The following is a 24,876-nucleotide window of genomic DNA, read 5'->3' as shown; positions in this document are numbered from 1 at the left end:
CGGGGGTCCGCCATTTGATACAAAAATTCCTCCTTCACCGACCTGCGCTCCCTTCGAACGGATCATATCCCAAGCCAAAAGAGATCACTTCTTTACAGGAATGTGTAGAGGGGCAACAATTATGGTAACGACCTTGCAAAGCCGGTTCAAAGATGGGCCGAGTTGGATGGCGAACCCGATTTACACGTCAAGCTGTAGTACATCACTCCGGAAGACACGATATCTAGTTGAAAAACTGAATTATCGTTTCTTGTTACAGCAAGCAGTATGTAGGTATACCAGAATATAGGCATAGACTCACTGCCGCCGGGGCCTGTCTGCATAGGTATCGAAAGAGGGAAAAAAAAAAAGGAGCAAGAGATGCTGTTTCCCCCTTGGGTCCTCTGCCAAAAGGAAATAAAAAACAATTGTGAGCAATAAAATAGCAAAGTAGAAAGGTAGCAGCAGTAATGTCTGCCCTTCCGTGAAACCTCCCGCCGTTAGCCCCCATTGCCTAACCTGGCCCAGTATACACAGCACATGTACGCGCTCACGCGTCATTTGACCCCGGGCCTTTCCCCCTAATCACTATCATCCATGTCGAACGGGTCCTCGTCGACGTCCATCTCACTGTCATCCTCAATGACATAGGTGGGCTTCGCCTTGGCCTTGGTCGCAGCCGCGCGCCCAGGTCTGCTTCGAGCAGCGGGACGAGGCGGGGACTCAGGGTCTTCCATGTCAACATCATCATCCTCGTCGTCGCTCACCGCACGCTTCGTCGCCTTCTTAGCAGCATAGGCCTTGGCGGCGGGTGAAAGTGTAGGCGGCTTGGGAGCTGCCTTTGCCTTGGGCTTAGCCTTGGGTGCTGGTGCTGCTTCGGCGTCCTTGGCCTTGTTCTTCGCTCCAGCGGGACGACCGCGAGCCTTCTTGGCCACTGCAGCAGCAGGAGCAGCCTTGGATTCCTTTGCCTTGGAACCCTTGGTGGCAGGAGCACCGTCATCGCTCAAGAAGCTGTCAATGTCGTCGCCCTTGTTGAAGGTCTTGTGAGGAGACGACCGAGCCAGCATCTCGTAGTTGGTGTCGTCAACACTATCGTCGTCAAAGGTCCTCGAAGCCTTGGTCTTGATCTTGGGCAAGGTGGAGTCGCGCCCATTGTCAGGACGGTTCATGGCGAACAAACTAAGTCGGCCCTTCTCCGTCTCTGACTTGGGCGCGCCGATTCCGCGGACCAGAGAACCAATGTCTCCAATGTGGTTTTCCTCCACCTCGGACTCCTCAGATTCATCGTCAATAACGTACTTTGACTTCTTGGTGGTGGTCGCAGCCCTCTGGTTTCTGCTGTTGGCGGCAGGCTTTGCAGGCTTCGGTTCAGGGGATGCGCTCATCTCGGCAGCACTCTGAAAGTCGTCATCTTCGTCAGATTCATCCTCAATGACGTACTTCTTCGTTGCAGCAGCGCGCTTGCTCTTGGGTGCAGGCTCAACCGATGCGGACTTTGATGCGGCCTTGTCGCTGGAGGTCTTCTTGCTGCCAAGGTTTTCAAAGTCATCATCATCGTCGCTGAGCAACTCTTCCACCCTGGGCGAAGGCTCCTTGGGTGCAGACTTCTTGGGCGCGGGCTTCTTGGCCGCTGCGGACTTCTGACTCTGCGAAGAGTTATCGTCCTCAACCGCCGACTCCACCGGGGCAGAGGTACTCTTGCCAAGGCTAGCAAAATCTTCGTCGTCGTCATCAGTATCGCTCAGCTGGTAGACGGGCTTCTTCTTGATGGCGGCGGCTCTGGGACGGGTCGGCTCAGCCGCGGGCTTAGCAGCATTCTTTCTGCCACCAAGAGCTGCAAAGTCATTGTCCGAGAATGCGTCTGAATCAGCGTCCTCCTTCTTTGGCTTCGTCTTGTCCTTCTCGAACATGGCGGCGAATCTGTCAGCAGCCTTCTCGGTGACCTTGGCGGCAGCCTTGGCTTTAGGCCCAGGACGCTTCTTCTCCCCGGGTGCGTAGTCGTCGTCCTCCTTCTTCGTCTTCCGACCCTTGCCAGCACCAATCTTCTTAGACACACGCCTACCGAGTCTCCGAATGTTGGTCTGGATTTCAGCGTCCATGGCCATCTGGGTCTCCCACTCGGCCACGAACTCGTCAAGATCCTTTGACCAGAGGTCCTTCTCACTGAGAGCAAGAAGTGCATCGTGCTCGGCCTTCTTATTGTCAATTTGCTTCTGAAGTCTTTCAAGACGCTCATAAGTCAAGTTCCAAATTGGCATCTAGAGATAATTGTTAGTGACAAGATTTGGTCATTGAGGTCAGGGGATACTAACAGAAAGCAGATAGTCGTAGCCGTTCGTCTGCTCGTCGGCCTCATCCTCTTCACCGTCGTCGTTGCCTTCCATGTCTTCGTCTGTGGACTTCTTCTTGACATTCTTGTCCTTGTTTCTGGGGAAAGGCTCGTACTTGCGCTTGGCGAGCTCCTCGACGAGAACCTGCTTCTTCTTCTTCGCGACGACGAGCTTGCCGTCGATGATTTCCCTGATGAAGCGAGCTTGCTCAGAAAGCTTTCTAAAGTCTGAGTGGTAGACACCCAGCCAATGCTTCTTGCGCTGAGCGTACATATCGAGACGATAGTGATAGAACTCCTCCAAGATGTCTTCCACCTTTTCGTACTTGCGAATCTGACCGTTGGTATCAAAAGCGACCAAGTTGGAGGTTGCGACCTGCTTGGAGAGCTTGAAACGCTCCATGAGGCCGTCCTTCATAACGTCCTTGACTTGCTTGTCGTCCATTTGAATAACGAAGTGGACGTTCTTGTGGTCGTTGAATTCCTTGTAGTCCTTGATCCAGACTGGGCCTTTAGTACCGCTGATGACTTCTTCGAGCTTGGCCTTGAAGTCATCTGTCCACATGCGGATAGGAAGCTCAGTGATGATGACCTCACCAGTCTTCTCATCGAGCTCGCATATTCCGTTGAACTTGTAGCGATCCTTCTCGGCCTGCTCAGGGGTGCCCTTCCAGCCACGGAACCACGGCATCATGGTCTGGAACACGCCATCCTCGCCATCCTCACCATCAAGGCGACCCATGCGTCTTTTCAGGTTGTTGACAATGTCAATTGGATGGTAATTGGGGATGGAAGTACTCCAACCAGTACCGATACCGTCAGCACCGTTGCAAAGAATCATGGGAATGATTGGCGCGTAGACCTTGGGCTCAATCCTCTTTCCGTCTTCGTACTGGGAGTCCAGGTTGGGCTCGTCGAGGGGAGAGAAGATCTTCCTTGCAAATGGTGACAGTCTCGTGTGAATGTAACGAGGGCTGGCAGCATCTGAACCACCGGCAAGTCGGGAACCGAAGTTTCCGGAGGGCTCTAAGCAGTTGATGTTGTTTGAACCCACAAAGGTCTGGGCGAGTCCAATGATGGTCTGCTGCAGAGACACTTCACCGTGGTGGTAGGAAGTCTGCTCAGAAATGTAACCGGCCAATTCAACGACCTTCTGATCTTTGACCAAGTTCCTCTTGAAACAGGCGTACATGACTTTACGTTGACCGGGCTTCAATCCGTCCAGAACAGAGGGAATGGAACGCATGTTATCAGCCATGGAGAAGAGGATGAGTTCCTTGTTGACAAAGTCGGTGTACGAGATGGTCTTGGTAGACTGGTCGAGGAAAGTACCGGGCACAAAGCTACCGAGCCACTCTTTTCTGGCGTCCGCCTTCTTCTTGGAGAAGGCAAGATCGAAGAGGTCGGCCTCCTCAGTTTTCATCGTGTCGAACTCCTTCAGATGGTCATCAAGGTTGGTAAAGTAGACTTGGGCGTCTTCGTTTGAACTGGTGCCCAGACCCTTGAAGTACTTGTAGTGCCACCTGGAAAGCTCGTTCCTGTTGTTATCCTTCCACTCCTCGTACTGAGGTTGAGTGAAGAATGACTTGAGGCGTTGCGGTTTCTTCGGATTGGGTCCCTGCCAGACCTTGACGATAGGAGTAATAAACTCCCGGAAGAAGTCGGGAATCTGCAGCAAGGACGGGTACTGGACTTGCAAGAAGTTGATGAGAAGACCCTTGATATGAGAACCGTCGTGATCCTGATCGGCCATGATCATCAGGTGACCATATCGCAGACTCTTGGTATCGGTGTATGTCTGCTTGTGCTTGAGGCCCATGAACTGCTTGATGTTCTGGATTTCGGCGTTCTTCGTAATCTGGTCGATGGACGCATCTCGCACGTTGAGCATCTTACCACGAAGGGGGAAGACTCCGATGCGATCGGGATCCAGGATCGCACGACCGGCGACAGCCAAACTCTTGGCAGAGTCACCTTCCGTGAGAATGAGTGTACATTCATGGCCGTGGCGAGTGCCAGCCAAGTTAGCATCAACTAGTTTCGCGTTGCTGATGCGGGATCGCTTGTTTCCGTCGCTCTTGGCCATCATCTTGTCGGCCTTCTTCTCGGCAAAGTCGATGATGTTTTGGATGGCGTCAGATTTGGCGATCTTCTTTAGGAATTCCTCAGTGAGCGGACACTTGCTACCAAACTGGCTGACCTTGGTGGTCATCTGCTCCTTTGTTTGGGAAGTGAAGGCTGGGTTGTTGACAAGACAGTTCACAAAGATGAAGATGTGATTGCGGATATGATTCTGCTTGAGGGCGTGGCCCTTCTTCTTCTTGTCGAGAGTTTTGAGCAACGAGCCGGTGATTTGGTCGGCAACGTAGTTGACGTGTGTACCACCTGACGTTGTGGCAATGGAGTTGACGAACGAGACTTGCTGGAAGGAGCCGTCTGACACGGTGAAAGCAATCTCCCATCGAGGGTGAGCATCGGTCTTGTCAACCTCGACAACGACCTTGGGCTCGACGCCCTCCTCTGCGCCACGTTCCTTGGAGATGGCCTTGGCATACATCTCACAGTAGCCCTTGAACGCGAGCTTGATGTGGGTGCCGTTCAAGTACACCTTGATACCGCGAACAGTACCCGCCATGTCGTAGACGCGACGGTTGATGAGAGCCTCCAGATCATCGTCGATACCTGTCATGCTAAAGCGCTTGAAGTCAGGCTTGAAGGTGACGCGGACAAAGTCGCTAGTCTTGCTGCTGGAAATCTTCGCCTTGCCACACTTGCTCATGTTGTCGGTCCAGACCTGCTTGTATCTCTTTCCGTTGTTGGAGTCCTGGCACTCAAGAGTGAACTGCTCACTGAAGACGTTACACAGCTTGGCTCCGTAACCGTTGCGACCACCGACCGTCTTCTTCTCGTCGTCGTCGTAGTTGGAACCAGTCAAGAGGTGACCAAAGATCATCTCGGGGATGTAGATCTTTTCCTTGCCGTGAATCTCGACGGGAATACCTTTACCGTTGTTCTCAACAGAGATCTCGCCTGCCTCGCGATCAACGGTAATCTTCATGGTAGTCATGGTGGCATCGCGCTGCTTGTTGTCGGCGGCGTTGACAAGAATTTCGTCAAAAATCTTGTACAGACCAGGCACGAATGTAACTTTGCGGTACTCCATGAGCTTCGTCTCCTTGTTGAAAACCCACATGGGCTGTTCAGTGGGCTCAACGGAACCAATGTAGGTATCGGGACGCTTGATGATGTGCTCTAGCTGGGTGAGCTTCTGGTAGGTATCGGTGGCATTCTTCTTGGTCTTGGGCGCGGCAGGCTCCTCGTCGTCGATCATGACGCTGTCGTTCTCGATCTCTGAGAGGGGGTTTCCACTGGACTTCTTCGCAGCGGGCGCTTTCTTAAGCTTCTTGGCGCTAGGCGGGGTGTTTGAGAAAGTTGAGGCGCCATCTTCGTCGTCGCTCTCGGGTTTCGCGCGTTTCTTGGGTACGGCTTTCGTCTTCAAGGTAGTCTGCGTCAGCTTCTTCGTTGGCGCCTTCTTAACGGCGGCTGCCTTTGCCTTGGGCTTCTGTGACGGGTCAGTACTGGGTCGCGTAATGATCCGAGGAGCAGTCGGCAACTGGCTGGGCCGCTGTAGGATCGGCATCTTGGCCGGATGGGCAGAGGAGGTGCGGTAGTCAGGAGGTGGCAAGGTACCAGAGATCTGACCGCTGGTGGGGGTTTGGAATGTGAAGAGCTCGCGCAAGTAGACGTAGGGCAGTCGTGAAGAATATTCTCGCGGCTAAGGATTGGTTTGCGACAAACGGGAGTCCGTCAATATGGAGGGCAGGCAGAGCAGGCGCGGCGCACCGCCAGATCTGGGTACGGCCCATGATGAGGCAGGCGCGACGACTGCTCTTTCCCCGGATTGCGATGAGGGGCACGAGGGTGAAAGCGAAGGGGCCCCAGCAGAGACAGGAATACTCTGCAGACAGAAAAAAGGAAGCAAACATACTGCAGGCGCAAAGTCGGACTCCTCTCCCATACTAAAGACGGACGCTTCGTCGGACGACATCTTGTACAATATGCGCTCCCCGAGGCGCGGGGAGGAACACAAGAAATTTCGGAACGCGGTAGTAGTCGACACACGTGGTGATGGAGGAAATGGTCGAGGAATCGCTCGGCGAGACAAGGACGAGGAGGATACGACAAGATTTGATCCGAAACGGCTAGCTGGGCGGACCAGGCGCGCAATTGGCACGAAAGTTGGTAAGGAAAAAGAGAGGGAGGAGGGGAACGAGTGTGCCAGCTCGAGCAGGGTCTTTTTACATTGAAAAGAGGGTATGGTGAAGGGAGTTTGTGTGTTGCGATCTTGTCGGGACTGGATTGGGCGACGGGATGATTTTCCTTGTTGTTGGTAGCAACCCTTTTTGGGATGTTGATGTTTGGCACCTGGGCAAGTAAACAAATTGGGAACCTGACGGGTGAAGGAAAATGGAGTCGCGACACCTCCTTGCTCTTTCTGACTGGACCGCGTCGGGGCCCTTGGCGTCTTTCCCCCTTTGTTTACTGCCTCAGGCCCTCCTACTTGCTGTGCTTCGCTGCCACTACCTGAGATATCACCTCCCGTCCCACGGCGTGGCGCCAGAGTACCGGCGCGAGCGGGGGAAAAGCACGTCCCTTGCCTCCCGGCATCTGCCAGCTGCACGCTCTGCCTCTGCCCCGCCGCCTGTCCAATTGAGGCGTCGCGGTGGCACTAGATTTCCGTGCAAGACCAGACCAGCGGGAGCTGCTAGCCAGACCCACAACCTTAAGCCCAAGACACAACCCGTCAACTTTCACTCACCACCTTATCATATACTACCTAAAGTACCTTAGGGCGATTAAGTATTGATATAGCCTCAACAGCAGGAAGAAACATAACGTCATTTCTGGCACAAGTTGATCGAATTCGAAAGACCTAATCATACCGCCGTATCATCTCCTCACTCACACTACCATTCATATCTCAAAATGACATTCAAGCACTCCCTGAGGCACCAACACAATCAAACGCCTCTCTACGCCCTCCAACCCATCAAAACACCTAGTAAACTGACAGCCCTCAACCCTCAAACAACACGCCTCGTCTTCCCCGTCTCAACCTCATAAACCCATCCGCTCACAGCAACACTCTCCGGCACCAACTTGGACGCCTTGATAAACTCAATATCCTTCTTGACAGCCGCATCCAGCTCCGGGAAGGGGAGGAAGTCTGGGATACGGCTCGCCGCCTCCGAGGAAGCCTCGGCACTGACCAAAACACGTTAATGCAATAAGAGAGATGATGTGACTATGGCAACTCACCCAAGATTCTTCTCGACGAGACCAAACGCATCCTCGTTCTTGAAAGTCAACATGCCGCAGCCCGTATGCTTGACCAGGACAATCTCGTGCGTGCCGAGGAGCTGCTGCGAGATGACGATGCTGCGGATCGCGTCTATGGCTGAAGCGCCGGCCTAGGATTTTTCATCTCATAGTGAGCCAAGGCGGATCTAGCATGAATGCTTGCCTCTCGTGAGGTTTATATGGCTTACATTGCGAATGACGTGCGCATCGCCCAGCTCGATACCAAAAGCCCGCGCCGGATCGATCCTGGCATCCATGCACGTAAGGACGAGGTACTTTTTCGCCGGCGGGAGGGCGAGGTGGCCCTTGTCAAAGGTCGACGAGTAGGTTTCCGAGGCGGCCTCGACGTTCTTTTGGATTGCGGACATGGTGAATGAAGTGTGAGATGATGATGTTTAAGACTTGCTGTGAATTACGCTATGTGGGACGTTTAGTTTTGTCTTGGTTCTTCCCGAGTAGATATGGTATATAGGTTATTTGACAAGGACCGTCTCGGGATTGTAAGAGATGGGAGATCCCCTGGCCTTTACATATTCCCCTCTTTCTCTCATTCTGCCCCAAGCCCGACTTGCAGTTCTCCAAGTGCCGCGCCTGTGATCACTGATAACCACTGAAATCCTGTGATATCTGAATGTGGGTATATGGCGTGCTTTTCGGCCTTTGTGCACACCGAGACGTTCAACCAACGAGCTTCGCCGTCTCCCGCATCCAAGAGCAATAGTTCGGTCCCGGCTGGGAAAGGTGAGTGTGCCCAGATACCCCGATTCCAATGTGGGGTTCGATCGTGGGACCGATCGGCGGTATTGGTAAGCTGTAGCCTCTGTCACCGATCTGGTTGCCAAGTTCTTCGCCCACGCAACCCTGCCTTTACGACGTTCTTGATACGCAGTCGTTGAAGAGCGAAAGTGGATGCGTCCTAAGTGCAAAAAAGGTCAATGTCGGCGTTGCATCATCCCGGAGAGCCGTCACCGAGCCGCTCCGACTGGCCCCGTAACGCTTTATTCGCACGCCGGGTCACCTTGAAACAACGGTGTCGGGATCCCGAGAAGATCAGTCATGCGTACCGGAATCTCACTTGATTCTTCAAATCCCGGTCTCGTCCGCACGGGAATCAACAGGTGACGTGGGTCGCCTCTGTCTTTGTAATAAACTATCTAGAACAGACCATCAAAACCCTCAACGCCGTGGAATCTCTGGAAATGGAAACTCGCTACGTCGAGAGCTGCTTATAGAAGAAAACCTGATCCTTCAGCTGCCGTGGAACGGCGGGACTGATGCCGTAGTTTGGGATTCTGCCGACCTCGACGTATCCGAATTTTCTCCAGACATCCTCTGCCGGGCTACCAACCTCGGTATCAAGCATCTAAGCACATCCCGTCAGCATTCTCCTCAAGGGCTGGAGGTTCAATAGCTCCAAGTTCCTTACCAACAGCGTTCGTCCCCTCCGAAAAGCCTCACCCTCAAGAGCACTCATCAACATCCTTGCGCCACCACGCCGACGGAACTTAGGGCTGATGAGAAGCTTCTCGACGAAGCCGCGGAACGGGCCCGTCTCGGAGTAGGGCATGGAGAGCATAACGACGCCCATGAGCTCGGTGCCCTTAAACTTGGCGCCCGGGTCGGATTCGTCGAGGAGAATCAACATCATGCGAGTGCCTGCAGTCACCTCTGCTATGCGCTCCTTCCACCATCCTAAAAGCTTCTCGTGTGACAGAGGGGGCAAGAAGGTCGCGAGAGTCCGGTCTGAGCTGATGCAGCCGGCATGTAGTGCTGCCAAGTAGGGAATCAAGTGGGTGTGATCCGCGGGTGAGAAGATATACGGTGTCCCCGAGCTGGAGGACATCTTGAAGGCCTCCTCGCCTCGTGCGTGCGAAGGTAACGTGCCCTTTTTGCTGTCTCAATAAAGTATCGTCCACTAGAAATACGATAGTGGTCGTGACTTGGACCAGATGGCTTAGAGACTGCGCAGCCCAGCCAGACCAGAGCAGGAAGAAGTAAGAGCTAACAGAGATCGACAATGCAGGAACAGCGTAAGTTTGTTCTCTGGCCCTGCCGTGCTAATGATGGCTCTAGACGGTGATGAGATGCACGCAATTGAGACCGGTCACGAAGTATCTTTCAAGCCAGTTAGTTAGGGTGACTTGGTGTCTGTCTCGTGTCGGCGCAGCGAGGTCGCGTGTCTGTTCTAATACTGAGTGAGGGGAAATTTGTCAAAAAAGCTCACCTCAGCTTTAAGAGACTCAGCACGAGACGTGAGCAAGAGAGTTGTCCGTATCAGTAAATGAGTCAATTGATATGACCAAGGTTCGCCAAAATTGTCAGGAGATGGGGAACAAGTGGAGATTTGAACTCTCGAGAGATGTTGAGGATATCAGGACATCAGGGAAGAATTGGTGACAAGAATCAACTCGTGCAGGTAGGCTCTTTTTTTCGATGGCTCCTGCCAGATCCAATTGGGTCCAGCCTGGGTGTCTTTAAGGTGGGATTAGCGGCTTGGTGGCCCAAGCCCAGAGGCACCGGAAGCCGCTACGAGGGAATTCCCGGCGCAAGGGGCCGTAGAGAAGCCGGCAGACAAACAGCACCCCGCATAGAATGGAAGGACGCGATGGATTGTGACAATTCACCTTGGCAGTGCCAATCTATCAAGCAGAACCGATTTCGTCGGCCCTACGGATACATGCCTGAACGGCTGTTAGCAGCCGCAATAACTTCCAGGTTTCTGTAGGTAGGCTTCCATTGTTTCCACTTATGTTCGCTTCCGTGAAGCGTGTCTCATTCATCAACGTCCAACATGCCTCCGTATTCAGCCCGCTTCTTAGGCCGGACTCGGCCCTACGATGCAGTTTGTCCCTGGGAACGCACGGCACGTGTCCGAGTTGAAGTGCTTGGCCCAGCTGCCGTTCGACCCCTGGATGATCTGTCTTGGGAGTGGAGCAAACAAGCTTAAAGCTGACGCTGAAGATAAGATGCCAATTCCATCTATATGCAGCATGTGTCGTAGTATTGTAGGGTTTGTTACAGTTCTAAAGCAGCAGCAGCATCGTCAATTCGTAACCTTCAGTACCTTATTGACTTTGAGCTCTCATGTAAGGTAAGGTGAGTGTACCGGTCTTCTCACTTGACCATGTTTGCTCCATGGCCCGTATTCGTTCTGCACTGCCCCTCCAACGTCAGTATTTCCATGGGGTCAAACTTGCTTTCTTTGCATTGAACATTCTATTCAGCTTTCGGACGGACAAATCACAGCTGCCCACCGAAACCCTTGAAGCCCAACTCTCCCCCACGACATAAGCCTTTGATAGGCTGCACAACTTACTCGCAGTACCTTGCTGTCAGGTACGTAGTACCTCGTTGCCTTTACATAAGGTAGCTAAGATGGGTAGGAAAAGAGACTCCCGTCCCATTTAAGGTACCTTACCTACACAAGAAGGTAGGGAGTTGCAGGTCCATTGGTGCAAGCATTCAAGGCCACCCACTCACGGGAGTTCGGACACACGGACCATCCGCTGGTGTCGTCTCACCTTCAGCTGCCTTCACCGCATCTACCTGGGTCCAGAGGTCCTGAGGTGCATGGTCCCATCTGCAAAGTACCAGGGGACAATAGGCACTACCCATGGTATCCGTAGCTATCTCAGCTTGCAGTTGGCTACCTCCCAAACTCCCCTCGCACTCACATGCACTTACCCCTCTGACGTCGCTGTCTAGACCCTGTTTCATCGCCGCCTTTACCTAACACCAACTCCGAGTTCCCCTCCTCCTCCAAAGCTTCCTTCAACGACACTCACCTACCTTGGTCCGCGACTCTTACAACTCCCACATTCTCTTTCTTTCATTCTCACCATTGCCTTCTCACTCTCCCATTTCGGCTTCATACCAGCTCAGAAGTAGCTCACTGCCGTCATGGATCACATCTTCCGCAAGGTGGAGCGGGGCATCGACGCCCTTTTTGGGGATGAGCGACACGCTCACACTCACTCAGGCCACGAGTGCCATGAGCACCATCCCGCCGGTCACGCCGAGAACAGATTCCAGTCTTTTGCGCCTCAAACCACTGGTAACGCCAAGTGGTATGTCGACGGATGTTCCTACTTCTGGGCCGTTTCCGAAGCTATCGAACGTAAGCTTGCACCACGATCTTACCGATTCCCTAAGCATCAACCATCTGTTTCTGACCGTGTGAGCTGCAGAGGCCCGCGAAAGCATTTACATCTTGGATTGGTGGCTGAGCCCAGAGCTGTACCTGCGCCGTCCTCCCTCTCAGAATGAGCGCTATCGCATCGATAACCTGCTCAAGGCTGCCGCCGAGAGGGGTGTCAAGATTAACATTATCGTCTACAAGGAGGTTGAAGCCGCCTTGACCCGTGAGTGACCCCGGCCCTGAGCAGTCGTCTGAACACCACACTAACGACCAATGTCAACTAGTCAAGTCCTCTGTAAGTCAACATGACTTATATCAATATACCAACAATGCGTGTCCATAGAACTCGAGTCATGCTGACACTCTCATCAAGCACACAAGGACATACCTGGAAAGCCTTCATCCCAACATTGGCGTGTTTCGACACCCTGACCATGTGCCCACCGGATACGACTTCCAGGCTGAGCTCAAGCAGAACTTCGCCAACATGAACGTCAACACTTTCACCCTATCCAAGGCTTCCGGTGATGCCATCAAGGCCATTTACGGTACTGCTACCGATGGAGTCACCCTATTCTGGGCTCACCACGAAAAACTCTGCCTGATTGACGGCAAGATTGCCTTCATGGGAGGTCTCGATATGTGTAAGTCGTGATGCCAAGCACGCACGCCATTCACTAACAGTTTCATAGGCTTTGGCAGATGGGACACCAACAGTGAGTCGAAATGATCTCTCAGGTCCTCGGGAGCTGTCTTTAACAGGAATAGGCCACCCCATTGCGGACGCCCACCCCGGCAACCTGGATGCCGTCATTTTCCCCGGCCAAGACTACAACAACGCCCGTGTCTATGACTTTGCTGACGTCGACAACTGGGAGCAAAACAAGCGTAAGCCAGCACTATAATATGTTCTGCTCTTGTTTGTGCTAACATTCAACCAGTCGACCGCACCAAGAGCTCTCGTATGGGCTGGTCCGATGTCAGTCTCAGCTTGAGCGGCCCCATCGTGGCAAACCTGGCAGACCACTTCGTCGATAGATGGTCCGTATTGGACACTCATGGCCCCGACGATTCTAACGCTGAATACTGATCGTGAGTAGGAACTTCATCTATGGCGAGAAGTATGGTAAGAAGAACCCTGGAAAGTACCAAGCTCTCGGTGGAGGTGCTGCCAACGCGGATGCTGGCAGAATCGCCGAGAACGAGACAGAGAGCGGCGGTTTCTTCGGCGGAGGTGGCCATACCAGCCACCTCTTTGGCGATCTCTCTGACCGTATCAACCGAGGCATCAGTCGCATGGCTGTCAGTGACGATAACCAGGATGACGGTCCCCGCAGAATCGACCGTGGTGACCGGGCTGCTAACATTCAGCTCACCCGAAGGTAATTAAGACCCTTATCCTGTCGAATTAAGTTACTGACGGGCTATCACAGCTGCACGGAGTGGTCTGCTGGTCACCCAACTGAGCACTCTATCGCGAATGCTTACATGCATGCCATCACCAACGCCCAGCACTACGTCTACATGGAGAATCAGGTAAACCTCTCTACCCCCTTTTCCACAACTTCACCCATAAGGCACTCTAACGCACGACAAAGTTCTTCATCACGGCCACCAGCAAGGAACAACACCCCGTCACCAACAAGATTGGTCGTGCCATTGTCGACCGCATCATCCGCGCCCACCAAAATGGCGAAGACTTCAAGGTCGTCGTCGCCATGCCCGCTGTCCCCGCCTTTGCCGGCGACCTCAAGGCCGACGACGCCCTCGGCACCCGCGCCATTATGGAATTCCAATACAACTCCATCTCCCGCGGCGGACACTCCATCATCGAGACTCTCCGCTCCGAGGGCGGCATCGACGACCCGGGCCGCTACGTCCGCTTCTACAACCTCCGCAACTACGATCGCATCAACATCTCCTCCACCATGGCCGACGCCGAAGGCCGCTCCGGCGTCCGCTACGAGGACGCCCGCCGCGAGCACGACGACAACGTCGGCGCGGGCTACGGCGAGCAGGGTCAGGGCTACGGCACCCGCGGCGACTCCCAGTACGAGCGCTACCAGGAGGCCGCGTCCCGCGTCTCGGACCAGACCTGGGACACCGTCTCGGCGTGCTACATGGACAGCGGCCGCGACCTGCACTCGGTCCCCTGGCACGGCGAGCCCGAGGCCGAGCTCGACGCCTTCGTCAGCGAGGAGCTCTACATCCACTCCAAGCTCCTCATCGCCGACGACAACCTCGTCATCTGCGGCTCCGCCAACCTCAACGACCGCTCCCAGCTCGGCACCCACGACTCGGAGATCGCCGTCGTCATCGAGGACCCCACCCCCGTCGAGTCCGAGATGGCCGGCCGCCAAGTTCGCCACCTCCTCCCACTCCTTCGCCTGCCTCGGCCTCCTCGACCACGCCACGACGGCTCGCCGGCGCGGATGCGCCAACGAGCCGGACTCCCTGCCGACGCGCCGCGTCCCGCCGTTGTCCCGCAGTTCTGGGACCTCTGGGAGGCACCGCCACACGAACACGGAAGTTTTTACAAAGGTCTGGGACCTCTGGGAGGGCACCGCCCGCACGAACACGGAAGTTTTTACAAAGGTCTTCCACAACGTCCCCAACGACCGCGTCCGCACCTGGAAGGACTACGACGAGTTCTTCTCCAAATACTTCATCATCCCCGGCGCCAAGAAGGAGGATGACAAGCAGAAGGAGGAGGAGGCCAACCGCGGCAAGGTCGAGTACGGCCACGTCGTGCGCGAGGAGTTCCCGGGCGGTGTGCGCGAGGTTAAAGACTGGCTGAACCGCGTGCGCGGCAACATTGTCGAGATGCCGCTCGACTTCCTCGTCGACGTGGACGATATCGCCAAGGAGGGTCTGTCTCTCAACAGCTTCACTGATGAGATTTACACGTGAACGGATGGAGGGTGGATTCGGTCCGTGGCTCTCCGTTCACAACCAGAAACGCCAAAGAAAAAGTAAGAGAAGAAGAAACACGATATCTTGGAATGTGTTGCCGACACAAACGACACAGTGATTGTCCGTGTATGGGTGGGAAGTTTGGAATTTAGAGCTGGGGAGGAAACAGATGACGTTTTTTGGTGGGGATTTAAAGCAGCCTCGTTCAGTCTAAAGTCTCGTGTGTAACAATGAAACAAGCAGCCCATCCATCAGTCAACCGATCCTCCCTTTAAGCCCACATCTCCCGATCTCTCGTCTCCCCATGATCACAGGCCACAGTGAACCCTATCAGCTTGTAACTTGATGTCATATGAGCAACACACCATCCAAGAAAAGTCACAATTCCCATATCCAGAGGCATAGTACTTATCCACGTTCAGGGGTCTAGTGAGTAAAATGTCAAATAAACAATGTATAATCTGTCAAAGTGGCACATAAGGTAGACGCGAAAGGCGTTGTATTCTCCTTCCTCCTTCTCCGCCACCACCGCCAACCCTATCAAACATAAAGGAGTATTTATTATACAGACCTCTAGGCCTCATCGGCCAAATCCCGGACCAAAGAGAAAGACACGCAACGGGAAAAAAAAGAAACACTAATAAGAAAAAAGAGTCCCCGTCAAACTCCGTGAGTATTCACCTCAATGCTTTGGGTTTTTAATACGTCATTCTGCTTTCCTTTCGTTGAAAGCAAGAAAAAAAAAGACAAGCACAACCCACACACTTTTGACGTTCAATGTTCCCCAAATCGTCGTAGCCTCATTCATGGCCTTTCCCATTAGTCCAACTTGCCAAGATCATGCTGTGCAGGGCACCAATGCTGCTGCTCCTCCAGCTTCTTCCACTCCTGTTCGAGCAAGCACAACTTCTAGTCCACTTTGCCGTTGCCGTTAGGTCCCAGGAGACCCTCCTTCATCAGCTCCTTGTTGCCCCATGATTCTTCAAGGCGGAAGTGGCCGCCACGGCCCTTGCGGGTGCGGCTGCGGAACCATGAGAAGGCTCCAAAGGCCAGGCCGAGAATGCAGCCCATGGTGAGATAGGGGTGCTCGACAAAGGTGACACGAATGTCAAAGAAGATCTTCTCGAAGCTCGAGATGGTGAGCTTGGGCTTGATCTTGGGCGGCGAAGAGACGACCTTGTTAATGGTCTCCAAGATCGACGTCCGGGACAAAAGGATGTTGTTGCCAGTAATAGTGGTATCCCAGTAGCGGCGGTTCTAAACATCAAGTCAGTTTGGCTATTCACGTGCATGCGTGCGTTAATTGTACTTACATCCTCATCATTGATAATGACACGGTCTCCGTCCTTGGTATCAATGCCATAGGTGGTGCGAATCCATCTCTGCCAGAAGACACTATCAACCCAGGCAAAGCCAACCTGCTTGCGGTCCGACTTGTCCATGTTGATGCGGATGGCCTTGGCCGCACGCAACGCACGCCCGTCGCCGCGATCATCGGCCTCATCGATTCTGAGTTGCTTGGCATCTCGAAGCTCTTGCCTCTCGTGCTGGAAGAGAAGGATCTGCTTATCCATCCACTCATTGGCAGCACTCTTCAACTCGCGCTTGGCTCTGAGGAAGCCCTCCTGGTCTTCCCTGTTGACGATTCCGAGGACGACGACCTTGCCATCCATGATCTCGCGAGCATTGGAAGCGGTCATCTCTGGAACAATCGGAAGCCAGACTGACTTCATCCAGTTCAAGACTTGGTGGATATCACGCATCTCCTTGGGTGTCAGCGGCTGATAGTACGTAGGGCGGCCCTCTCTGGAAACGAGCAAGCGAGGCCAGGTCGTGATCTTGTAACGGGCGAAAAGAACGGGATCTTTGGTCTTCACGAGTTTTGCCTTGCCAATCAGGCTGAGAGGGATACGCTCGAGAGCCATGAAGTCCTCAGAGGTAGTGGCATGGTCGTAGAAGTAGATGAAGATAACCTCTTCCTTCTCCTCGAGAGCCGCCAAGGACTCGGCGTCTACATCCGGTACTCCCTCGCTAATGTCGATGGCCTTGTTGGCGTAGTGAACAAAGTCGCCGAGGCCTCTCAGGCCATCGTACTCGACACGCTCGCCACCCTTGAAGAAGAGAATGGTGGGGTAGCCGCGGAGACGGACGTCCTTGCAGAGTCTGGTCTCCACGTCGCAGTTGACCTCTCCGATATTCAGACGACCCTTCATCTCCTTGGCCAGTTGCTGCCAGTTAGGTGCCATGGCCTGGCAGTGATGGCACCAGGGCGCGTAGAACTTGACGAACCAAGGGTCCTGGGTCATGGTGACCAAGGTCTGGAATCTTTCGGCACTCAGAGACACAGAGGCACCTTCCTTGTTGGGTGTGACTGTAGGTTTCTTAACGACGGCCTTGGTAGGAACGGCGATAGCCTTTGAGGTGGTGCTAGGCTTTGCCTCTGCCTTGCTGTCGGCCTTTGCGTCAGTCTTTGTCTCAGTCTTCGCGTCGCCCTTGGCATCGCCCTTAGCATCAGCCTTCGCATCGGTCTTGCCTGCAGGCTTGTCGTCCTCCTTCGCGGGAGGAGCCTTCGGGGGTGCCTTGGTCTCTTCCTTGGGCGGCGTCTTCTCGTCGGCCTTTGCGGGAGTCTTGCTATCAGTCTTGGCGTCCGTCTTGGCGTCGGCCTTGTCGTCCACAGGCTTCTTCGAGTCGTCGGCCTTTCCTGGGGCCTTTTCGGGGGAGGTCTTGTCGCCAGGCTCGGGATACTCGAGGCTGCGGGGCCTGGTTCCGGGCTTGGCCGCCTCGAGGTACTTCTCGATGATGGGGCTGATCTGGTCAATGTCCTTGACACCCTTGATCAACTCGGCCAGCTCGCCATTCTTGTAGAGAATGGTGCTAGGGTACGACGCGACATTGTGGGAAGCGCAAAGATCAAAGTAGGCCACGCAGTTAATCGTGGCGAAGCGGAAATCGTAGAGCTCGGTAAAGGTCTTGTCCTCCTTGGACTCGGGCTTCGAAGTGTAGTACCACTCGTAGAGGGTCTGGTATATCGGCGCATAGTCTATGCAATGCGGGCAGTAAGGGCTATTCCATCGTCAGCACATTGCGCAAAGGGCGGGTAAGCGATAGCATGATCGGGTACCTGTAGTGCTTGATAAGCATGAATTGCGAGGCCTTGACCTCCTTGTCAAAGGTATCCGGGGTCAACTCGAGTATTGGCGGCACTTTCATGGAGTTGAAGTAGGTGTTCTCCCGTTCATCCTTGTCTGCCTCTGCTGCTTGAACCCCGGAGAGGAGGGTCGAGCCCAGGAACAGGAACAAAGGTGATAACCTCATTGCGGCGATGAGGGTGCACCGCGTGAGTGCGATGACTTTGGAGCGAAAGATGGAAAGAAAAGTCTGTCAGGCGATGCCAATAACGACGGCTGAGCAGACGCAATCAGTCGAGAGGGCGCGGCAAAGCGCGGTTGTGTCGTCAATTCGCAATGGCAAGGTGCAGCGTCAGATAGGTGTGGATCGGATCGGAAGTCGCGATTGAGGTGGTTCGAGGGGTTTGCAAAGGGTTTAGATAAAACCTTTTAGATCGCCAAAGACATGGAGGGTAGAATAGTCGAGAAAGAAGCTAATGTTCCTTTCGTCGTCTGGGTCAAAGCCCCCCGAAAATCGTCCAGCGGCGTCGAAATGAAGGAGAAAAAAGGGTGGTGGTGGTGGTGGCAGGTTAGATTGGTGGTTGCTTCTGGCAAAGGGGGAAGCCAAGCAAAGGGACCAGCGAAAGCGAGCGACAGGACTGGCAGGTCAGGAGAAAGACCGTGTGTCAAGATTCTGTAGCGCGGTCCAGGTTCTCTGGCTGGTTCTGGTCCTTGGTGCCAGCCGTTGCGCAGCCAAACACGGGAGATAATTGTTGCCTTAGGTATGAGGCAATAATGGATGCTTTGTGCGTGTTCTTGCTAAGGCCACCGTCTCCAGTCAACCTCCAGCTGTCTGTTCTTGGTGTCCCCTGGCAAAGCCTGGCGGGCGGGAAGCGGAGAGTGTGGGAGAACAGCGGGAACTTGTGGTGCCAGCTGCCCGCCTGCTCGATCTGCCCCCACTAAACATTGGCTCATTTCGCCATTCAAGAGTTGGGCAAAGTTCAATCTTGCATCTTGGGGCGGCAGCAAAGTGGATCTGGGTTGCGATAAGAATAGAATGCTGCTTACCTTACCTTGCCTTGTCCATCTCGGATCGCCACCTCAAAATCTCACCACGCGTGCCACGCACCACGCACTGCCATGCAACAAACTCGAGAGCTATGGAGAAGCGTTCCAGTGGCACGTGCGGATCGTCATCGCATCCCACGAGGAAGAGTAAACTCAAGCTCGGGGCTTTTCAAGCCCACGAAAAGACCCTGAACACCATGGCACTTGTACGCTTAATTCTCGAACCCAACGGTTACTGGATTTCTTTTTCCATTCCTTGATCTGGCTGAGTCGACAACTAATCCACGTCGTCACTGGTGCTGCTCGAAATGCCGCTGGAGCTGACATCATCAACAATGTCCATGCACTTATGTCCCAACAAGAAGTCCTCGAGATTGCGTTCTCGAATCTCTTCTAATATGTTTTTAAAAGCCAACCACTCGTCGAACGTCGGCACCGTCTCGCCCGGCTGTCTAGAGTCTTCCTTGCTATAAAGCCTGGCTGTCATAATCTTCATCGGAGTATCGCCAGCCGCGTTTGCTTGATCGGGGTTCAACCCGCGGATACGAGCATCTCTCAAGATGTCAATGAGCTCCCGATTCGCACTCTGGGCCACGAAGTGGAGCACTCCGGACCCCTTCTTGTCAACGGCATCGAGTCTGGCGCCGTGCTGGATCAGGAGCTCCAACAACGCTGCGTTGCGCCACAGAATCGTGTCATGGATGGGTGTTCTGCCTTCGAAACCCCTCTGTTTGGACGGTACATTAAGATCCATGCCGGCGTTGCAGAGTAAGTCGAGAGATCGGTCCCAGTAGGCCCTCCTCGGATCCCAACGGGAGACGTTACTTGTACGGCGAGCCCTGTACGAGAGCGGGCACACCCAGTTTGTGTCGGTCTCAACCACCAAAGCACTTCCTCTCTGCAGTAGTAAGTCTACAACATCAGGGTTGTCGAATGCGAACATGATTGCGGTCTCTCCTCTGGACCCACGATAGTTGTCGACCTTGGCATCAATGTTTGCACCAGCGTCGAGTAGTGCTTTAGTCATCCTCACCGAACCAGGAGATTCATATCGCGCTGCGTAATGCAGAGGTGTCCACCCTCTCCTGGTAGTCGTCTCGGGGCTCGCCCCGCGATACAACAGCATATCGAACGAAGCGTAATCGGCCAGATAGATTGCCCAGTGCAGCGGACACCATCCGTAACTATCCAGGCTATCAATATCAGAACGAGCTAGCGTGATTGCGTCTGACAAAGATGTCGGGACGGTCCCGAGCATTGCATCGTGAATCAGGGATGATGCTTCAACCTCTTGAGAAAACGTCAATTGCTCGAGCATACGGCCATGCTCGGGCTTGAGAGACTGTATCTGGCTTTGCTTCGCCGCATAATAGAGCATGCGAGAGCGGCTGGCAGCGGTCCTGAGACGAGTCAACCTCGAACCGTCAACCGAGTGTTAGGGCACCGGATCAAGCTAGCTTACCAGCGAGTAACATTCTCAGTGTGCAACGGCCATCCTTGCTCGACCAGAAATTCCGAAAGCGTCAAGTTGACGTCGCGTAGCGATATCTGAAGACGTTGCGATAAGGTTGAGGAACTAGGACGATCTACAGACATTGATACACACGGACGTACCATAAGGAGCGAGTTCCCATCCTCATCTACATCTGTAGGCAGTACAGTTGAGTTGATGATTCCTCTTTTTATCCAATCGATGTCGAAGTTGTATACAATCGATATCATTTGGTCGCGTGGAATTATTCGTGGGATACGGAGATGAATCGAAGAGCCGATTCCGGTCAGACTGTCCCGTGAAGCAGCGACAAACAAGGCACGCAAGAGGAGCCACTGGGGGAAAATGTATATCATCCGTGTCGAGTTCGGCGCTCCATTGCACGTCTCAAGGTCGCACTTTCTGGGCCCCAGTAGTGATTTTCTGTTGAATTCGAGGAACAGGGTCCCCAATATCAAGCGTAGCCATGTCGGTGTCTGTAGCCTAGAGTGTCGATGGCACTGACATTTGCAATACGATGTGCATTTTCGGTCGACTGGTTTCTGAACTGACAGAAAGGGGCTACCTCCGGTCTTTATGTAGCGTGGACCGTTGCTCATCACGATCGAAGGCTGGTCTCTACCTTGCAGCGAGTCCTCTTGTTGCAAAGTCTTGGCAAGCATCTGGTTGAGAGAGGCCTTAATATCGTTTAAGTCGGCTTGATTCATGAGTTGCATCTGTCGATGTATCCTGCCTTCCTCTTCCAGAGTCATGAAAGAAGTCTCAACGAGCTGGCGAACTTCCAGTATGGCCCTGGCGTGATGAGAGCTATTCGAGGTCAGCGACTCGCTGAATAGCACTCGCCTTCGACAGTCAACTCGCACTTACCTTTGTGAGGAGGTTAGAGCGCCAAAACAAAGGATTAGAGATGTTTTGGTCTTGCTTGCCTTGCATCTTAGCTTGGCAACATTACTTCTCTCCCGGATCCACCTCGACATTGAGACTCGAAGTTGCCCGCTCATTTCATCGCCAGACGTTGTTCCCGTGAGACGATGACACAGAGCGAGCAGCTCCTCTTGTATACTCTCTAGATCCTGTCTCAAAGCCAGCGTCGGGACGACGTCCAACGCCGGAAGAGCAATATCTCCCTTCTCCAATTCCTGAAGCGGACTCTTGACCTGCTCGATAACACCCTGAAGTGCCGTCAACTCATCAACGAGCTCGCAAAAGTCCGCCGGAGCATGGCGAAGAGAGAGGAGTATCTTCACTCCTTTTCCAACGGCCACCGATGCCTGTATCAAGGCGATGATGCTTGCAGCGGTGGAAAGAGGATCCATATTGAGTTGGCCGCCAGAGTAGATGGATGAGAAAGCATGGATGCAGCACCAAACTTGAAGTAGGGCGTGATTGGGAGGGATGCCAAGCCTTTTCAGCCTGCCCGCATATCAGCTGAAATGTCTCGACGAACCATCTTCTCTGAAAAAGTGAAGCCGGCCCAAATGGGATCAATACAGCGGAGGCAGTGTAGGTGCTTGCAGGCAAAAGCTCAACCTATCACATCGCGGGTCAGGAAGCTTGAGGCCAGGAGAGAGGCCATGCTTGATACATTGCTGAAGCCATCATTTCACAGTCATGAATTAATGGAAATTCCTGTGGCATCTCTATGAGAGATGAATGAGTAGGTCTGGAGTGCACTTACAAGGTAGAAGATAGAGATACAGTAAATGCACTTCGAAAGCGATAACGTCACTACCCTGCTAGACTGGCTTCGGATGCTGTAACAAGGACAACGGGTGGCTTTCAGAATTGCCTGAACCATGCATAGATAGGCGTTATTAGTTATATACCAAGATACGTAACTCATCTGTTTGACTATAAATCCAGTCCAAGAAGTTTTGGCTCACTTCGTGGTTTTTTTGGGTACAGAAGTAACCGCAAGGGCTAAGCACGCCGCGGTTGTGTGCCTACCTAAACTGATCTAAGCCGGAGCCAACTGCCTAGAACAACGATTTGGCACATCTCGCTCCTTCCATCCGTCCACCTCATAACGTCCCAGCCACCGACCCTGTCTCAAGTGATCTGCTCGCCTAAAAACAAACTTTATCCCCTTTGGACATGCCGCACACGATCACTCATTAATTCTATTTTCGCCATGGAGCGAGCATTCAAACGACAGCGACGTGCCGGAGAGATGGAGGGACCGCCGCCGACAGACCGTGTGGAATCCTTGAACCGGCCAATAAGTCCTCCCATGAAGAGAAAACAGCCAGGCATGCGTATCAAGTCGCCGTTTCAGCTGACAACCATACGGGATCTCCCTGAGGCTGCCAACCGCGACTGCGTCGGCCTCGCTGACATCCTGGGCGATCCAATGATTGCAGAGTGTTGGGAGTTCAACTTCCTGCACGACATACACTTTCTCATGAGCCACTTTGACGAGGATACCAAGAACCTAGTCAAAGTTCACGTCATTCACGGTTTCTGGAAGAGAGAAGACCCAAATCGCATAGCCCTTCAGGTCAGCCGACGATGACCAGGATAAGCCACTGAACAGAGCCGAACGCTGACGTCGAAAAGGAAGAGGCAGGAGCTTATCCCAATGTTGAGCTACACGGGGCTTTCATGCCAGAGATGTTTGGCACTCACCACACTAAAATGATGGTATTGATTCGGCATGACGACTCAGCCCAAGTGATCATACATACGGCCAACATGATCGCCAAAGACTGGACGAATATGACCAATGCTGTCTGGAGGTCACCTATCCTGCCACTCCTTCCGGAGAAGGTCGTTGACGGGAACGACTCAGCGGATAGTCATCCGGTCGGCACGGGAGAAAGATTCAAACATGACCTTCTCAGCTATCTCAAAGCGTACAACACACGGAGACCAATTCTCATAGACTTGGTCGAAAAGTTGCGCAGATACGACTTTTCAGGTGTACGTGCAACACTCATTGCTAGCGTCCCCGGCCGACACCCCATTCACGACACATCGCAGACAACCTGGGGATGGCCAGCCCTCGAGAGAGCACTGCGCAATGTTCCGGTCCAAGAAGGGAAGTCTGAAATTGCGGTTCAGATTTCATCCATTGCTACTTTGGGGGCCACCGACAGCTGGCTCCAAAGGTGCCTCTTCGACTCCCTAGCCGAATCCAGAAACAAATCCCTTGCGACACCCAGGCCAACGTTCAAGGTCGTCTTCCCTACCGCGGACGAGATTAGGCAAAGCTTGGACGGCTATGCTTCAGGAGCTTCAATCCACACCAAGACTCAATCACAGCAACAGGCGAAGCAATTGGCTTACTTGCGGCCCATATTCTGTCACTGGGCAAACGATTCGCCTAATGGCAAAGGTAGGGTGACGGCTCTCAACTTTTCAATACATAACTAATATTCCATAGCGTTGAGCGATGATTCAGTTGTAAAAGAAGCCGGCAGACAACGGGCAGCACCTCACATCAAGACATACATCCGCTATGGCGAGAAGTCGATAGATTGGGCCCTGGTCACATCTGCCAATATTTCCAAACAAGCGTGGGGTGAAGCGGCAAGTGCATCGCAGGAAGTCAGGATCGCGTCGTGGGAAGTCGGAGTGCTTGTGTGGCCTTCACTCATCGCAGACAAAGCGACCATGGTGGGGACATTCGAAACAGACTTGCCACCAAACGATGCGGGGGACGGCGACCCGGTGGTCGGTCTGCGAATTCCTTATAGCCTACCTCTGCAAGCATATGGAAAGGACGAGATCCCTTGGGTGGCGACGATGGCCTATGACGAACCGGACAGGCTAGGAAGAGCTTGGGGTGCTTGGGAGAACTGAGTCCACCTGTGCGCGCTTGTTCACGTGTGACTCTTGTTGACGTTGGTATCATTATATTGATCCTCACTCCCCTACTCGGCATGTGCTCGAGCAAAAGGAAGCCATTGCTAATCCATATCAACCCGTTGTCGTTTCTCATGGTCGTTAGAAGCAGTGCGTTGGAGTGCGGTGACGTTTACGCGCCGACGGCCTCGGGCTCCTTGTTGGCGTCGTAGCCGTACTTCTCCTTGAGAGAGTTGACGAGGGCGACGTACTTCTCCTGGGCCTGCTCAGGGGTGAGGTTGTCGTCGACGACCTTCTGCCACGCGGTCTGCTTCGCCTTGCCCTGCAACCCACGCAAACCAAACGTCAGCTTTCCATCACGTGCCAGAATCGGTTAGGGGGAGCTCGGGTCGGCCCAGATGGTAGTGATTGCGTACCTTGAGGTCGAACATGCCAGGCTTGGGGGCGCTGGAGATGTCCTCGCCAGTGCTGACCTTGTAGAGGCCTATGTTCATCATCATGATATGTTAGCTACGAAAGAAGCCGAGGTAACAGGGGTGGGGGCCTTGGTTGTGGGAAGCGACGCACCGTAGAGCTCGAGGAGCTCGTCGTTGCCAGGCTTGGAGGTAAGCTTCTTGCTGTCGGAGACAGCCTGCTTGAAGGCTTCGCTCTGAGGGGCAGACATGATGTTTCGTTTTTAGGGGGG

At 53.6% G+C, this 24,876-nt stretch overlaps 9 protein-coding genes across 9 annotated transcripts; 2 read left to right on the top strand and 7 right to left on the bottom strand.

Annotated features, from left to right (window-relative positions):
• Nucleotides 1-409: 409 nt before the first annotated feature.
• On the bottom strand, nt 410-6,720 carry HER10_EVM0000125 (topoisomerase IV). The gene is made up of 3 exons (XM_035469920.1): nt 6,297-6,720; nt 2,292-5,870; nt 410-2,237 (listed from the first exon to the last, which is right to left on the bottom strand). The coding sequence occupies exons 1-3, from the start codon at nt 6,354-6,356 to the stop codon at nt 561-563; spliced, it is 5,316 nt and encodes a 1,771-aa protein (XP_035331121.1). The 5' UTR covers nt 6,357-6,720; the 3' UTR covers nt 410-560.
• A 672-nt stretch (nt 6,721-7,392) lies between these two features.
• Nucleotides 7,393-8,037, bottom strand: HER10_EVM0000232 (carbonate dehydratase; the record flags this gene model as incomplete). The annotated part of the gene is made up of 3 exons (XM_035470025.1): nt 7,393-7,573; nt 7,628-7,779; nt 7,858-8,037. The coding sequence occupies 3 exons, from the start codon at nt 8,035-8,037 to the stop codon at nt 7,393-7,395; spliced, it is 513 nt and encodes a 170-aa protein (XP_035331126.1).
• A 153-nt stretch (nt 8,038-8,190) lies between these two features.
• Nucleotides 8,191-10,090, bottom strand: HER10_EVM0010208 (acetyltransferase). Its single transcript, XM_035483112.1, has 2 exons — nt 9,096-10,090; nt 8,191-9,032 (listed from the first exon to the last, which is right to left on the bottom strand). The coding sequence occupies exons 1-2, from the start codon at nt 9,510-9,512 to the stop codon at nt 8,880-8,882; spliced, it is 570 nt and encodes a 189-aa protein (XP_035331771.1). The 5' UTR covers nt 9,513-10,090; the 3' UTR covers nt 8,191-8,879.
• A 1,479-nt stretch (nt 10,091-11,569) lies between these two features.
• Nucleotides 11,570-14,717, top strand: HER10_EVM0000993 (uncharacterized protein; the record flags this gene model as incomplete). The annotated part of the gene is made up of 11 exons (XM_035470757.1): nt 11,570-11,786; nt 11,857-12,030; nt 12,092-12,102; nt 12,181-12,451; nt 12,500-12,523; nt 12,576-12,695; nt 12,749-12,848; nt 12,908-13,189; nt 13,241-13,343; nt 13,406-14,314; nt 14,367-14,717. The coding sequence occupies 11 exons, from the start codon at nt 11,570-11,572 to the stop codon at nt 14,715-14,717; spliced, it is 2,562 nt and encodes an 853-aa protein (XP_035331186.1).
• A 438-nt stretch (nt 14,718-15,155) lies between these two features.
• HER10_EVM0006633 (thioredoxin) lies at nt 15,156-18,489 on the bottom strand. The gene is made up of 3 exons (XM_035476214.1): nt 17,842-18,489; nt 16,034-17,783; nt 15,156-15,977 (listed from the first exon to the last, which is right to left on the bottom strand). The coding sequence occupies exons 1-3, from the start codon at nt 18,033-18,035 to the stop codon at nt 15,630-15,632; spliced, it is 2,292 nt and encodes a 763-aa protein (XP_035331545.1). The 5' UTR covers nt 18,036-18,489; the 3' UTR covers nt 15,156-15,629.
• Nucleotides 18,490-19,172: 683 nt separating this feature from the next.
• Nucleotides 19,173-20,518, bottom strand: HER10_EVM0000782 (uncharacterized protein; the record flags this gene model as incomplete). Its single annotated transcript, XM_035470550.1, has 1 exon — nt 19,173-20,518. The coding sequence occupies exon 1, from the start codon at nt 20,271-20,273 to the stop codon at nt 19,173-19,175; it is 1,101 nt and encodes a 366-aa protein (XP_035331172.1). The 5' UTR covers nt 20,274-20,518.
• Nucleotides 20,519-21,250: 732 nt separating this feature from the next.
• HER10_EVM0012942 (uncharacterized protein) lies at nt 21,251-21,703 on the bottom strand (the record flags this gene model as incomplete). Its single annotated transcript, XM_035482317.1, has 1 exon — nt 21,251-21,703. The coding sequence occupies one exon, from the start codon at nt 21,701-21,703 to the stop codon at nt 21,251-21,253; it is 453 nt and encodes a 150-aa protein (XP_035331960.1).
• Nucleotides 21,704-22,518: 815 nt separating this feature from the next.
• Nucleotides 22,519-24,188, top strand: HER10_EVM0009334 (tyrosyl-DNA phosphodiesterase; the record flags this gene model as incomplete). The annotated part of the gene is made up of 3 exons (XM_035478824.1): nt 22,519-22,884; nt 22,944-23,721; nt 23,770-24,188. The coding sequence occupies 3 exons, from the start codon at nt 22,519-22,521 to the stop codon at nt 24,186-24,188; spliced, it is 1,563 nt and encodes a 520-aa protein (XP_035331717.1).
• Nucleotides 24,189-24,363: 175 nt separating this feature from the next.
• On the bottom strand, nt 24,364-24,855 carry HER10_EVM0009984 (acyl CoA binding protein; the record flags this gene model as incomplete). Its single annotated transcript, XM_035479454.1, has 3 exons — nt 24,364-24,513; nt 24,608-24,675; nt 24,759-24,855. The coding sequence occupies 3 exons, from the start codon at nt 24,853-24,855 to the stop codon at nt 24,364-24,366; spliced, it is 315 nt and encodes a 104-aa protein (XP_035331753.1).
• Nucleotides 24,856-24,876: the final 21 nt, after the last annotated feature.

Source organism: Colletotrichum scovillei (assembly GCF_011075155.1).
Source record: "Colletotrichum scovillei strain TJNH1 chromosome Unknown Contig00007, whole genome shotgun sequence".
NCBI lineage: Eukaryota > Fungi > Ascomycota > Sordariomycetes > Glomerellales > Glomerellaceae > Colletotrichum > Colletotrichum scovillei.
This window is presented reverse-complemented; position numbering and strand designations above follow the sequence as displayed.

Coding starts and splice junctions, on each gene's coding strand:
- HER10_EVM0010208 (XM_035483112.1), bottom strand. CDS start 9,512: ATGTCCTCCAGCTCGGGGACACCGTATATCTTCTCACCCGCGGATCAC. Junction 9,033..9,095: donor GGAGGGGACGAACGCTGTTG/GTAAGGAACTTG, acceptor GGATGTGCTTAG/ATGCTTGATACCGAGGTTGG.
- HER10_EVM0006633 (XM_035476214.1), bottom strand. CDS start 18,035: ATGAGGTTATCACCTTTGTTCCTGTTCCTGGGCTCGACCCTCCTCTCC. Junction 17,784..17,841: donor ATGCTTATCAAGCACTACAG/GTACCCGATCAT, acceptor ACGATGGAATAG/CCCTTACTGCCCGCATTGCA. Junction 15,978..16,033: donor TCATTATCAATGATGAGGAT/GTAAGTACAATT, acceptor CTTGATGTTTAG/AACCGCCGCTACTGGGATAC.
- HER10_EVM0000125 (XM_035469920.1), bottom strand. CDS start 6,356: ATGTCGTCCGACGAAGCGTCCGTCTTTAGTATGGGAGAGGAGTCCGAC. Junction 5,871..6,296: donor AGTCCGACTTTGCGCCTGCA/GTATGTTTGCTT, acceptor GACCCGTCACAG/AAGCCCAAGGCAAAGGCAGC. Junction 2,238..2,291: donor GCTACGACTATCTGCTTTCT/GTTAGTATCCCC, acceptor AATTATCTCTAG/ATGCCAATTTGGAACTTGAC.